Source organism: Macaca fascicularis, chromosome X (genome assembly GCF_037993035.2).
Source record: "Macaca fascicularis isolate 582-1 chromosome X, T2T-MFA8v1.1".
Classification (NCBI taxonomy): Eukaryota; Metazoa; Chordata; class Mammalia; order Primates; family Cercopithecidae; genus Macaca; species Macaca fascicularis.
The window spans coordinates 1335476-1348296 of record NC_088395.1 but is presented as its reverse complement, the minus strand read 5'-3'; the positions used below and the strand labels follow the sequence as shown (position 1 = coordinate 1348296).

At 54.4% G+C, this 12821-nt stretch overlaps 1 protein-coding gene across 6 annotated transcripts in view; it reads left to right on the top strand.

Moving 5' to 3' along the window:
- Positions 1–12821, top strand: part of LOC141406856 (probable bifunctional dTTP/UTP pyrophosphatase/methyltransferase protein) — a 49724-nt gene that overhangs the window by 14784 nt on the left and 22119 nt on the right. For 5 of the 6 annotated variants that reach the window (XR_012429876.1, XR_012429877.1, XM_074029239.1 and 2 more), the window contains exons 4-7: positions 4013–4077; positions 7250–7311; positions 7967–8075; positions 11109–11496. Coding sequence is in view for 4 of the 6 variants with exons in the window: in XM_074029239.1 (XP_073885340.1) it covers positions 4013–4077; positions 7250–7311; positions 7967–8075; positions 11109–11496 (624 nt within the window). In the remaining 2 variants the exon portion in view is untranslated. Of the gene's footprint in view, positions 1–4012; positions 4078–7249; positions 7312–7966; positions 8076–11108; positions 11497–11952; positions 12687–12821 lie in introns of those variants that run through there. The other variant, XM_074029242.1, reaches the window with a different exon arrangement.

Here is a 12821-nt window from a genome sequence, read left to right as displayed (position 1 = left end):
TGAAACTTTCCCCTTTTTATAACACCACCACCCATAAAGTGTCCACCCTAATCCTTTCCAACCGCATCTTAATTACATCGGCAAAGACCCATTTTTTTTTTTTTGAGATAGAGTCTCACTCTGTTGCCCAGGCTGGAGTGCAGTGGTGGGATCTCGGCTCACTGCAACCTCCGTCTCCCGGGTTCAAGCAAATCTCCTGCCTCAGCCTCCCGAGTAGCTGAGACCACAGGCACCTGCCACCACACCCGGCTAATTTTTGTATTTTTAGTAGAGACGGGGTTTCACCGTGTTAGCCAGGATGGTCTCAAACTCCTGACCTTGTGGTCCACCTGCCTCGGCCTCCCAAAGTGCTGCGATTACAGCCGTGAGCCACCGCGCCCGGCCTATGTCTTTTGTTTATAAGCCACCCAGTCTCTGGTATTCTGTGATAGCAGCCTGAAATGGACTGAGACATCTCATAAGAAGAGGGGATGAGGGCACAGACACACACAGAGGGACGACCCTGTGAGGACACAGGGAGAAGACGGCGTCTCCAAGCCCAGGAGAGAGGCCTCAGGAGGAACCAGCCCTGCCCACACCTGGATCTCGCCCTTCCAGCCTCCACGACCGTGGGAGGATCAATTTCTGTAGTTTAAGCCACCCGGGTTAAAAGACTTTGCTATAGTGACCTGAGCAGACTAACATATCTGCTCTTAAGTATGTACCCAAAAGGATTCAAAACAGGTCTTCAACCAAAAACTTCTACATAAATGTTCACAGCAGCACCATTCACAACAGCTAAAAAGGCAGAAATGGCCGGGCGCGGGGGCTCAAGCCTGTAATCCCAGCACTTTGGGAGGCCGAGACAGGCGGATCACGAGGTCAGGAGATCGAGACCATCCTGGCTGACACGGTGAAACCCCGTCTCTACTAAAAAAAATACAAAAAACTAGCCGGGCGAGGTGGCGGGCACCTGTAGTCCCAGCTACTCGGGAGGCTGAGGCAGGAGAATGGCGTAAACCCGGGAGGCGGAGCTTGCAGTGAGCTGAGATCCGGCCACTGCACTCCAGCCTGGGTGACAGAGCGAGACTCCGTCTCAAAAAAAAAAAAAAAAAAAAGGCAGAAACAGCCCACGTGCCTTTCCGTGGATAAATGGATAATTACAAGACGGTCCATCCACACACAGTGGAATACTATGCAGCCATGAACAGGAACGAGGCTGGCCGGGCGCGGTGGCTCACGCCTGTAATCCCAGCACTTTGGGAGGCCGAGGTGGGTGGATCACGAGGTCAGGAGATTGAGACCATCCTGGCTAACACGGTGAAACCCCGTCTCTACTAAAAATACTAAAAATTAGCCAGGCGAGGTGGCAGTGCCTGTGGTCCCAGCTACTCCGGAGGCTGAGGCAGGAGAATGGCGTGAACCCGGGAGGCGGAGCTGGCAGTGAGCTGAGATCCAGCCACTGCACTCCAGCCTGGGCTACAGAGCGAGACTCCGTCTCAAAAAAAAAAAAAGTAGCTGGGCGTGGTGGTGGGCGTCTGTAGTCCCAGCTACTTGGGCGGCTGAGGCAGGAGAATCACTTGAACCCAGGAGGCGGAGGTTGCAGTGAGCTGAGACTGCACCACTATACTCCAGTCTGGGCAAAAGAGTGAGACTCCATCTGAAAGGAAGGGGAAGGGGAAGGGGAAGGGGAAGGGGAATGGCAGGAGAAGGGGAAGGGGAGGGGAGGGGAAGGGGAAGGGGAGGGGGGGGAAGAGAAGGGAAGGAAGGGGAAGGGGAAGGGAAGGGGAAGGGAAAGGGAAGGGAAGGGAAGGGGAAGGGAAGGGGAAAGGAAGGGAAGGGGAAGGGAAGGGGAAGGGAAGGGGAAGGGGAAGGGGAAGGGAAGGGGAAGGGAAAGGGAAGGGAAAGGGAAGGGAAGGGAAGGGGAAGGGAAGGGAAGGGAAGGGGAAGGGGAAGGGAAGGGGAAGGGAAGGGGAAGGGGAAGGGAAGGGGAAGGGGAAGGGAAAGGGAAGGGAAGGGGAAGGTAATGGGAAGGGAAGGGAAGGGGAAGGGAAGGGGAAGGGAAAGGGAAGGGAAGGGGAAAGGAAGGGAAGGGGAAGGGGAAGAGAAGGGGAAGGGAAGGGGAAGGGGAAGGGAAGGGAAGGGAAGGGGAAGGGAAGGGGAAAGGAAGGGAAGGGGAAGGGAAGGGGAAAGGAAGGGAAGGGGAAGGGAATGGGAAGAGAAGGAAAGGGGAAGGGAAGGGGAAGGGAAGGGGAAGGGAAGGGGAAGGGGAGGGGAAGGGGAAGGGAAGGGGAAGGGAAGGGGAAAGGAAGGGAAGGGGAAGGGGAAGAGAAGGGGAAGGGGAAGGGAAGGGAAGGGGAAGGTAATGGGAAGGGAAGGGGAAGGGAAGGGGAAGGGAAGGGGAAGGGAAGGGGAAGAGGAAGGGAAGAGAAGGGGGAGGGGAGGGGAGGGGAAGGGAAGGGGAAGGGGAGGGGAGGGGAAGGGGAGGGGAAGGGAAGGGGAAGGGAAGGGGAAGGGGAAGAGGAAGGGAAGAGAAGGGGAAGGGGAGGGGGAGGGGAGGGGAAGGGGAAGGGAAGGGAAGGAGAAGGGAAGGGGAAGGGAAGGGAAGGGGAAGGGGAGGGGAGGGGAAGGGAAGGGGAAGGGGAGGGGAAGGGGAAGGGAAGGGAAGGGGAAGAGGAGGGGAAGGGAAGGGGAGGGGAAGGGAAGGGGAAGGGGAAGAGGAGGGGAAGGGAAGGGGAGGGGAGGGGAAGGGGAGGGGAGGGGAAGGGAAGGGGAAGGGGAGGGGAGGGGAAGGGGAAGGGAAGGGGAAGGGGAAGGGAAGGGGAAGGGGAAGGGAAGGGGAAGGGGAAGAGGAGGGGAAGGGAAGGGAAGGGAAGGGAAAGGGAAGGGGAAGAGGAGGGGAAGGGAAGGGGAGGGGAGGGGAAGGGGAAGGGGAGGGGAAGGGGAAGGGGAAGGGGAGGGAAGGGGAAGGGAAGGGGAAGGGAAGGGGAAGGGGAAGGGAAGGGGAAGGGAAGGGAAGGGGAAGGGGAGGGGAGGGGAAGGGAAGGGGAAGGGGAGGGGAGGGGAAGGGAAGGGGAAGGGGAGGGGAAGGGAAGGGGAAGGGGAGGGGAGGGGAAGGGGAAGGGGAGGGGAGGGGAAGGGAAAGGGGAGGGGAGGGGAGGGGAAGGGGAGGGAAGGGGAGGGAAGGGGAAGAGGAAGGGGAAGGGAAGGGGAGGGGAGGGGAAGGGGAGGGGAGGGGAAGGGAAGGGAAGGGGAAGGGAAGAGGAAGAGGAAGGGAAGAGGAAGGGAAGGGGAAGGGAAGGGGAAGGGAAGGGGAAGGGGAAGGGGAGGGGAAGGGAAGGGGAGAGAAGGGAAGGGGAAGGGAAGGGGAAGAGGAAGGGAAGGGGAAGGGGAGGGGGAGGGGAAGGGGAAGAGGAAGGGAAGGGGAAGGGGAGGGGAGGGGAGGGGAAGGGAAGAGGAAGAGGAAGGGAAGGGGAAGGGAAGGGGAAGGGAAGGGGAAGGGAAGGGGAGGGAAGGGGAAGGGAAGGGGAGTGGAGGGGAGGGGAAGGGGAAGGGGAGGGGAAGGGAAGGGGAAGAGGAAGGGAAGAGGAAGGGAAGGGGAAGGGGAGGGGAGGGGAAGGGGAAGGGAAGGAAAGGAAAGGAAAGGAACAAGGAACATGAATGGACCTTGAGGACATCACGCTCAGTGACGGAAAGCAGGCACAGAGGACCGCAGGTTGCAGGATTCCATGACTACGCCGTGTCCACAACGGGAAACGCACAGTGAAAGAAAGAGGATCTGGGGAGGGGCACTGGGGCGGGACAGCTTCCTGGGGCCAGGGTCTCCTTCTGGGGTGAAGAGAACATTCTGGAACCAGGCAGGTGGCGGTAAGGCAGCGTGGTCCGTTCAGGTAGTTGTTTGATACGGTGACTCTCGGGCCGTGTCCACTTCATTTCCGTAAAACGAGTGAGTTCTGCCAATGGCCCCGTGGGGCTTGCGTGGGCCTGACTCAGGCGGCGGGGACCGACTCCCCGCGTTCCCTTCCTCTCGCAGACGGTCGGGGGGCTGATTCTGGAGAAGCCGGTGGACAAGCAGGACGCCTACAGGATGCTGTCCCGGTGAGCACCGTGCTGGCCTCGGAGCTGTCTCAGTTCTGGGCCAGAGTAGCCGGCATATCCGGCCGGGTGTCCTGGGGAGCAGGGTGGATGTGTCTCAGCTCTGCCGTCGGAGCTGTGCTGTCTGTGCTCCTCTGTGTGCGCTGTGCTGTGTGAGCTGTGTGTGTGAGGTGTGTGTGTGAGCTGTGTGTGTGAGGTGTGTGTGTGAGGTGTGTGTGTGAGCCGTGTGTGTGAGCTGTGTTGTGTGAGCTGTGTTGTCTGAGCCGTGCTGTGTGAGCTGTGTTGTGTGAGCTGTGTGTGTGAGCTGTGTGTGTCAGCTGTGTGTGTGAGCCGTGTGTGTGAGGTGTGTGTGTGAGCTGTGTGTGTGAGGTGTGTGTGTGAGGTGTGTGTGTGAGCCGTGTGTGTGAGCTGTGTTGTGTGAGCTGTGTTGTCTGAGCCGTGCTGTGTGAGCTGTGTTGTGTGAGCTGTGTGTGTGAGCTGTGTGTGTGAGCTGTGTGTGTGAGCCGTGTGTGTGAGGTGTGTGTGTGAGCTGTGTGTGTGAGGTGTGTGTGTGAGGTGTGTGTGTGAGCTGTGTGTGTGAGCTGTGTGTGTGAGCTGTGTGTGTGAGCCGTGTGTGTGAGGTGTGTGTGTGAGCTGTGTGTGTGAGGTGTGTGTGTGAGCTGTGTGTGTGAGCTGTGTGTGTGAGGTGTGTGTGTGAGCTGTGTGTGTGAGCTGTGTGTGTGAGCTGTGTGTGTGAGCCGTGTGTGTGAGCTGTGTTGTGTGAGCTGTGTTGTCTGAGCTGTGCTGTGTGAGCTGTGTGTGTGAGCTGTGTGTGTGAGCTGTGTGTGTGAGGTGTGTGTGTGAGCTGTGTGTGTGAGCTGTGTGTGTGAGGTGTGTGTGTGAGCTGTGTGTGTGAGGTGTGTGTGTGAGCTGTGTGTGTGAGCTGTGTGTGTGAGGTGTGTGTGTGAGCTGTGTTGTGTGAGCTGTGTTGTCTGAGCTGTGCTCTGTGAGCTGTGTGTGTGAGCTGTGTGTGTGAGCTGTGTGTGTGAGCCGTGCTGTGTGAGGTGTGTGTGTGAGCTGTGTGTGTGAGCTGTGTTGTCTGAGCTGTGCTGTGTGAGCTGTGTGTGTGAGCTGTGTGTGTGAGCCGTGTTGTGTGAGCTGTGTGTGTGAGCTGTGTGTGTGAGGTGTGTGTGTGAGCTGTGTGTGTGAGGTGTGTGTGTGAGCTGTGTGTGTGAGCTGTGTGTGTGAGGTGTGTGTGTGAGCTGTGTGTGTGAGCTGTGTTGTGTGAGCTGTGTGTGTGAGCTGTGTGTGTGAGCTGTGTGTGTGAGGTGTGTGTGTGAGCTGTGTGTGTGAGCTGTGTGTGTGAGGTGTGTGTGTGAGCTGTGTGTGTGAGCTGTGTTGTGTGAGCTGTGTGTGTGAGCTGTGTGTGTGAGCTGTGTGTGTGAGGTGTGTGTGTGAGCTGTGTTGTGTGAGCTGTGTTGTCTGAGCTGTGCTCTGTGAGCTGTGTGTGTGAGGTGTGTGTGTGAGCTGTGTGTGTGAGCCGTGCTGTGTGAGGTGTGCTGTGTGAGCCGTGTGTGTGAGCTGTGCTCTGTGAGCTGTGTGTGTGAGCTGTGTGTGTGAGCTGTGTGTGTGAGCCGTGCTGTGTGAGGTGTGCTGTGTGAGCCGTGTGTGTGAGCTGTGTTGTGTGAGCTGTGTGTGTGAGCTGTGTGTGTGAGCTGTGTGTGTGAGCTGTGTGTGTGAGGTGTGTGTGTGAGCTGTGTTGTGTGAACTGTGTTGTCTGAGCTGTGCTCTGTGAGCTGTGTGTGTGAGCTGTGTGTGTGAGCCGTGCTGTGTGAGGTGTGCTGTGTGAGCCGTGTGTGTGAGCTGTGTTGTGTGAGCTGTGTGTGTGAGCTGTGTGTGTGAGCTGTGTGTGTGAGCTGTGTTGTGTGAGCTGTGTGTGTGAGCTGTGTGTGTGAGCTGTGTGTGTGAGGTGTGTGTGTGAGCTGTGTTGTGTGAGCTGTGTTGTCTGAGCTGTGCTCTGTGAGCTGTGTGTGTGAGCTGTGTGTGTGAGCTGTGTTGTCTGAGCTGTGTGTGTGAGCTGTGTGTGTGAGCCGTGCTGTGTGAGCTGTGTGTGTGAGCTGTGTGTGTGAGCTGTGTGTGTGAGCTGTGTGTGTGAGCCGTGCTGTGTGAGGTGTGCTGTGTGAGCCGTGCTGTGTGAGGTGTGCTGTGTGAGCCGTGTGTGTGAGCTGTGTTGTGTGAGCTGTGTGTGTGAGCTGTGTGTGTGAGCCGTGCTGTGTGAGGTGTGCTGTGTGAGCCGTGTGTGTGAGCTGTGTTGTGTGAGCTGTGTGTGTGAGCTGTGTGTGTGAGCTGTGTGTGTGAGCCGTGCTGTGTGAGGTGTGCTGTGTGAGCCGTGTGTGTGAGCCGTGCTGTGTGAGCCGTGTGTGTGAGCTGTGTGTGTGAGCTGTGTGTGTGAGCTGTGCTGTGTGAGCTGTGTGTGTGAGCTGTGTGTGTGAGCTGTGTGTGTGAGCTGTGTGAGCTGTGTTGTCTGAGCTGTGTGTGAGCCGTGTGTGTGAGCTGTGCTGTGTGAGCTGTGCTGTGTGAGCCGTGTGTGTGAGCTGTGTTGTGTGAGCTGTGCTGTGTGAGCTGTGTGTGTGAGCTGTGTGTGTGAGCTGTGTGTGAGCCGTGCTGTGTGAACTGTGTTGTGTGAGCTGTGCTGTCTGAGCTCTGCTTTCTGAGCTGTGTGTGAGCTGTGCTCTCTGAGCTGTGCAGGGAGGCAGGCACCATCCCTCCATGCTCACCCTTGTCTGGGATTCTGCAGCACCGATCCCAGAGTGTCTCACGCCCACTGCAGACTGTTGGGGCCATGAGAAGTTGGCAGTGCCCTGTCCTTCCCACTGGGCGTCCTGGACCTGAGCCCACAGCCTGGCATCTCACTCCCATCCCAGGACATGGGAGAGACGCGCCCCTCCCTGCCCGCCATAGGCCCAGCTGAGGGCTGCCCGGCCTGGGGCCTCCCGTCAGGGCCACGGCTCGTGGGATTTGTGACGCCTTCCTTGGCCTCTCCGTAAAGGTTTCCCTGGAGACCACACGGCAGGACCATCGGGAAGCAGAGAATGGGGACGGAGCCAGGACCAAGGACACCTCGCTGGCTCCCTGGTTTGAGACTCGCTTTGTAGCTCTCACGGTTCACAGCACGGTCACCGGTTGTGTCTTGCAGGTTGAGTGGGAAAGAGCACAGCGTGTTCACAGGCGTCGCCATTGTCCACTGCTCCAGCAACGGTAACCGTGGCCCGGGGATCGGGGTCCCCCCCAGAGGCCGAGAGAAGAACCCGGGACATTCTCAGGACCCTGGGCTGGAGGGAGGGGGACGGTTACCCACCCCCACCCCCAGAGGGGTTTGTGCTTATGGCCTGCCTGGGAAAGTTGTCAGCCGATTTGGAAGTGTGCAGGAGAAAGGAAAACGTGTGCTTTGTCTCTCTTTCTTTTTTTTTTTTGAGACAGAGTCTCGCTCTGTTGCCCACAGGCTGGACTGCAGTGGTACAATCTCAGCTCACGGCAACCTCTGCCTCCCAGGTTCAAGCGATTCTTCTGCCTCAGTAGCTGGGATTACAGGCGCCCATCACCACAGCCAGCTAATTTTTGTATTTTTAGTAGAGACGGGGTTTCACCATGTTGGCCAGGCTGGTCTCGAACTCCTGGCCTCAGGTGATCCACCTGCCTCGGCCTCCCAAAGGGCTGGGATTACAGGCCTGAGCCACCACGCCCGGCCCCTTTCTCTCTTTTCTTGTCTGAGACGCACCCCTTTCCCCCATGAACCATCCACATCTGAACTGTGCGCTACACTCAAGTCCACACCTCCACAGCCTTTCCACTGTCAGGGCACGGAGGTGACAAGCTGGCGTCCAGGCTCACCCCCAGGGCTCTGTCCTTGCAGACCGTCAGCTGCACACCAGGGTCTCGGAATTCTACGAGGAAACGACGGTGAAGTTCTCGGAGCTGTCTGAGGAGCTGCTCTGGGAATACATCCACAGCGGGGAGCCCATGTGAGTCTCGGGGGCAGGGGGAGGACGGGGGACACGTGTGGAAGCCTCTGGCCACTCTCACACGCGGGGTCCCACTCGGCCTTTGGGAAAGAAGGAGGCCCCTGTTCCTGAGGCCGTGTGGCAGAGGGAGAGCCGCCCGGCTGGGAAGCACATATATCCCTGGGCACACCTGTACTTTTCTGAGCCACCCGCTGCTCGCTGGGGGCTCGTCCAGGCACCTGCTCAGGTTGGGTCATTTGCTCCAGGGGCTCACAGAACTCAGGACAGCACTTTTCCTTCCCAGTTCCTTCTTCACGACCACACTGAGCCATGGAGGCTCAGAGAACCAGACTCCCAGGACAGAGAGGGGCCGGGTGGGAGCCAAGGGCTGCGGTGGGGACGGGGGAGGCCCTGGGCAGGGGTAGAGAAGTTCATGCCATGGGAGGAGGAGACCCCAGAGGTCTATGCCCAGCATGCTGGCTACAACTAACACTGAGAAACGGTGTGATCCAAAGTCACCCTAAGAGGTGATTCTAACGGTCGTCCCTGCCAAAGAATGGTGAGCGTGGGAGGTCTGCCGGCACCCGTCGGCTTCACTCATCATCCACCATCTGCGTTTATATGGGTTATACTCATCTACATCACACATCATGTCTCCATAATGATACATTATATAACGTAACGTGATAGAATTATATTTACAATTACATATAATTTGTGTATTACACATATTAATTATACATAATTATACGTTATGCAAATAGTTTATATATTATATATTTCTAATCTATTCTATTATACTGTAATATGTACATATATTTTATTATAGAGTATAAATCATAATATCGATTGATATTTAATGGTTAATTTTTAATGATTAATTTTAATTAATATTAAGTAATGATTGTCATAATTAATATTAATGTAATGTAGTTATACACCATTATAATTATAATAGATATTGTTACAATACATTATATTATAGATTATATAACACTTAAAATAGTTTATATAATAGGGACTGTTATATATAGTTATATATAATTTATTATATATTATAATAAAATATAATTATATATATTTATGTAATATAGAATTATATATGAATCTATGATATGATGGATAATATATATGTATTAAATATGAATAGATGTAAGTATACATATTAATACATATTAATTACATAATACTATATATTATATGTTATGTGTGATTATATGCATATAAATTATATATTAAATATATGTAATTATACATATTAATTATATATAAGATACAATATTATAATATATAAATATTATATATAATATACATAATATGTAATTATATATAATATAACATGATTATATTAAAAATAATTATATTAAATATATTTTTATATTATAAAAGTATATAAAATATTTATATATTTATGTATATAAATTTGTATAAAAGACGTTTATATATATATAAATAATTTTATCTATTTTTTTGAGACAGGGTCTCACTGTCACCTGGGCTGCAGTGCAGTGGCAAAGTCATAGCTCCCTGCAGCCTCAACCTCTCCAGTCAAAATGATCCTCTCACCTCAGCCCCCCTAGTGGCTGGGTCTACAGATGGACACCACCACGCCTGGCTAATTTTTTAAAAGTTTTTGTAGCAATGGGGTCTCACTATGTTGCCCAGGCTGGTCTTGAACTCCTGGGCTCAAGCAATCCTCCCACCACAGACTCGTGAGTAGCTAGGACCACAGGCACACGCACCAATGCATAGGCCCGATTTTGTTTTTGGTTTTTGTCGAGATGGAGTCTGCGTAACGTATACGTATCTTAACCTAAGATACGTAGAGGATGCTACGTCAGCTGAAATAAGCCAGGCAGAGAAAGATACCACAGGATCTTACTTATATGGAATATAAAACAGTTGCACTTAGTCAAAGAATACAAGATATAAGTCAGGGCCAGGTGTGGTGGCTCACGCCTGTCATCCCAGCACTTTCAGAGGCCGAGGCGGGTAGATCACTTCAGATCAGGAGTTTGAGACCAGCCTGGCCAACATGGTGAAACCCCATCTCTACAAAAAATACAAAAATTACCCGGGCGTGGTGGCGGGCGCCTGTAATCCCAGCTACTCTGGAGGCTGAGGCAGGAGAATCGCTTGAACCCGGGAGGCAGAGGTTGCCGTGAGCCGAGATCACACCACTGCACTCCAGCCTGGGCGACAGAGCGAGACTCCGTCTTTTAAAAAAAAAAAAAAAAAAAATTAAGTGAGACGGGAGGAAGAATTTCAAGGCTTTTTCCAGCCTGGTGACTGTGGCTTTCAGTAACACTGTCTTACTGGAAAATTGCCAGCACACTAGATCTCAAGTCTTCTCCACACACACACAAAATAAGTACATGAGGTGCTGGATAGGATAATTGGCTTGATTTAATGATGTTACATGTATACGTATGTCAAAATATCCCATTTAACACATGAAATTTTTTTTTTTTTTTTTTTTTTTTGAGACAGAGTCTTGCTGTGTCAGCCAGGCTGGAGTGCAATGGCGCGATCTTGGCTCACTGCAACCCCTGCCTTCCAGTTTCAAACGATTCTCCTGCCTCAGCCTCCCGAGTAGCTGGGACTACAGGCACCTGCCACCACGCCTGGCTAATTTTTTTTTTTTTTTTTTTTTTTTTGAGACGGAGTCTGGCTCTGCCGCCCGGGCTGGAGTGCAGTGGCCGGATCTCAGCTCACTGCAAGCTCCGCCTCCCGGGTTCACGCCATTCTCCTGCCTCAGCCTCCCGAGGAGCTGGGACTACAGGCGCCCGCCACCTCGCCCGGCTAGTTTTTTGTATTTTTTAGTAGAGACGGGGTTTCACCGTGTTAGTGATTTTTGTATTTTCAGTAGACGGGGTTTCACCATGTTGGCCAGGCTGGTCTCGAACTCCTGACCTCAGGCGATCCACCCGCCTCGGCCTCCCAAAGTGCCGGGATGACAGGCGTGAGCCACTGCGCCCGGCCTTGCCCTGAAATTTTTAGACCCGGAAACTTTTCTCCCCGTCGTCACCTCTTAACCTTCCCCTGCCCACGCAGGGACAAAGCTGGCGGCTACGGGATCCAGGCCCTGGGCGGGATGCTGGTTGAGTCTGTGCACGGGGACTTTCTGAATGTCGTGGGCTTCCCACTGAACCACTTCTGCAAGCAGCTGGTGGAGCTCTACTACCCACCCCGCCCGGAGGACCTGCGGCAGCCCGTCCAGCACGACTCCATCCCGGCCGTGGACACCTTCGAAGACCTCAGTGATGTGGAGGAGGGCGGCTCGGAGCCTGCTCAGAGGGAGACGGGCAGCCGCGACGAGAAGGCCGAGGTGGGAGCGGCCGGACGGGCCACGGCCGAGGCCGAGTGCCACAGGACTCGGGCGACCCTGCCCCCGTTCCCCACACGCCTCCTGGAACTGCTGGACGGCTTTAAACTATCAAAGGTACCTGTGTCTGTCTCCTCAGGTTGCTTTCACCGACCACCCCACACACTCGGCTTGAATCAACAGTCCTGAAGGCTGGCAGTCTGAGGTCAAGTTCTCTCAGGGCCACGCTTTGTCCGAACGTTCTAGGGGAGGGTCCTTCCTGCCTCTCCCAGCTCCTGACGGCTCCAGGCATCCCTGGGCTTGTGGCCGCATCACTCCAGTCTCTGCCTCCGTCTCCACGTGGCCTCCTCCTCTGTGTCTGTGTCTCCTCTTCTGTCTCTTAGAAGAAGGCCTGTTGTTGGGTTGAGGGCCCTGATCCAGGATTATCTCATGTCAAGATCCTTAACTTGATTACATCTGCAAAAACCCTATTTCCAAATAAGGTCTCATTCCAGGTCCTGGACTTTAGGATGTGGACAGATCTTTCTGGGGGCCGCTGTTCCATCTGGTATAATTATATTCCATTCCTTCTAGGGTTCTAGGGGAGGATCCTTCCTGCCTCTCCCAGCTCCTGGGGGCTCCAGGCGTCCCTGGACTTGTGGCCGCATCATTCCAGTCTCTGCCTCCGTCTCCACGTGGCCTTCTCCTCTGTGTCTGTGTCTCCTCTTCTGTCTCTTACAAGGACACCTGTCACCGGATTTTGAGGCCTCCCTAATCCACTGACTCCAACTCATCTGAAGTCCCCTAGCTTACTTACGTCTGCAAAGACTCTTTTTTTTTTTGAGATGGAGTCTGGCTCTGTCGTCCAGGCTGGAGTGCGGTGGCGCCATCTCGGCTCACTGCAAGCTCCGCCTCCCGGGTTCCCGCCATTCTCCTGCCTCAGCCTCCTGAAGGGTTTCGCCATGTTGGCCAGGCTGATCTCGAACTCCTGACGTCAGCCGATCCACCCACCTCGGCCTCCTAAAGTGCTGGGATTACAGACGTGAGCCACCACGCCCAGCCTCAGGCCCCGTCTTTCAGCCGTTCTGCAGGTCTGGGCTCCCAGGGTCCCCTCACGGCGCACAGCAGACCGAGAAGGGATGCAGCCCTCCCAACACCAGGGGTCCCTTACAGGGCATCCTCTGGGAAGCAGAGGTGGGGATGTCAGGTGCAGGAGGGGCGCAGGTTTTGGGGAGACAGGGAGACCGGGCTGACACCTCCTGTCATTCATCATCACCAGGAGAGAGAACATGAGGTGAATAAGGAATAAAGGTAGTTACGGCACATTCCATCTCTGTCTCTAATTTACTGAGTGATGATTATTAAATCACCACCGGATGGATTATAAACAACAGACATGATTCTCCCACCGTCCTGGAGGCTGGAAGTCTGAGATCCAGGTGTGGGCAGGGCTGGTTCCTCCT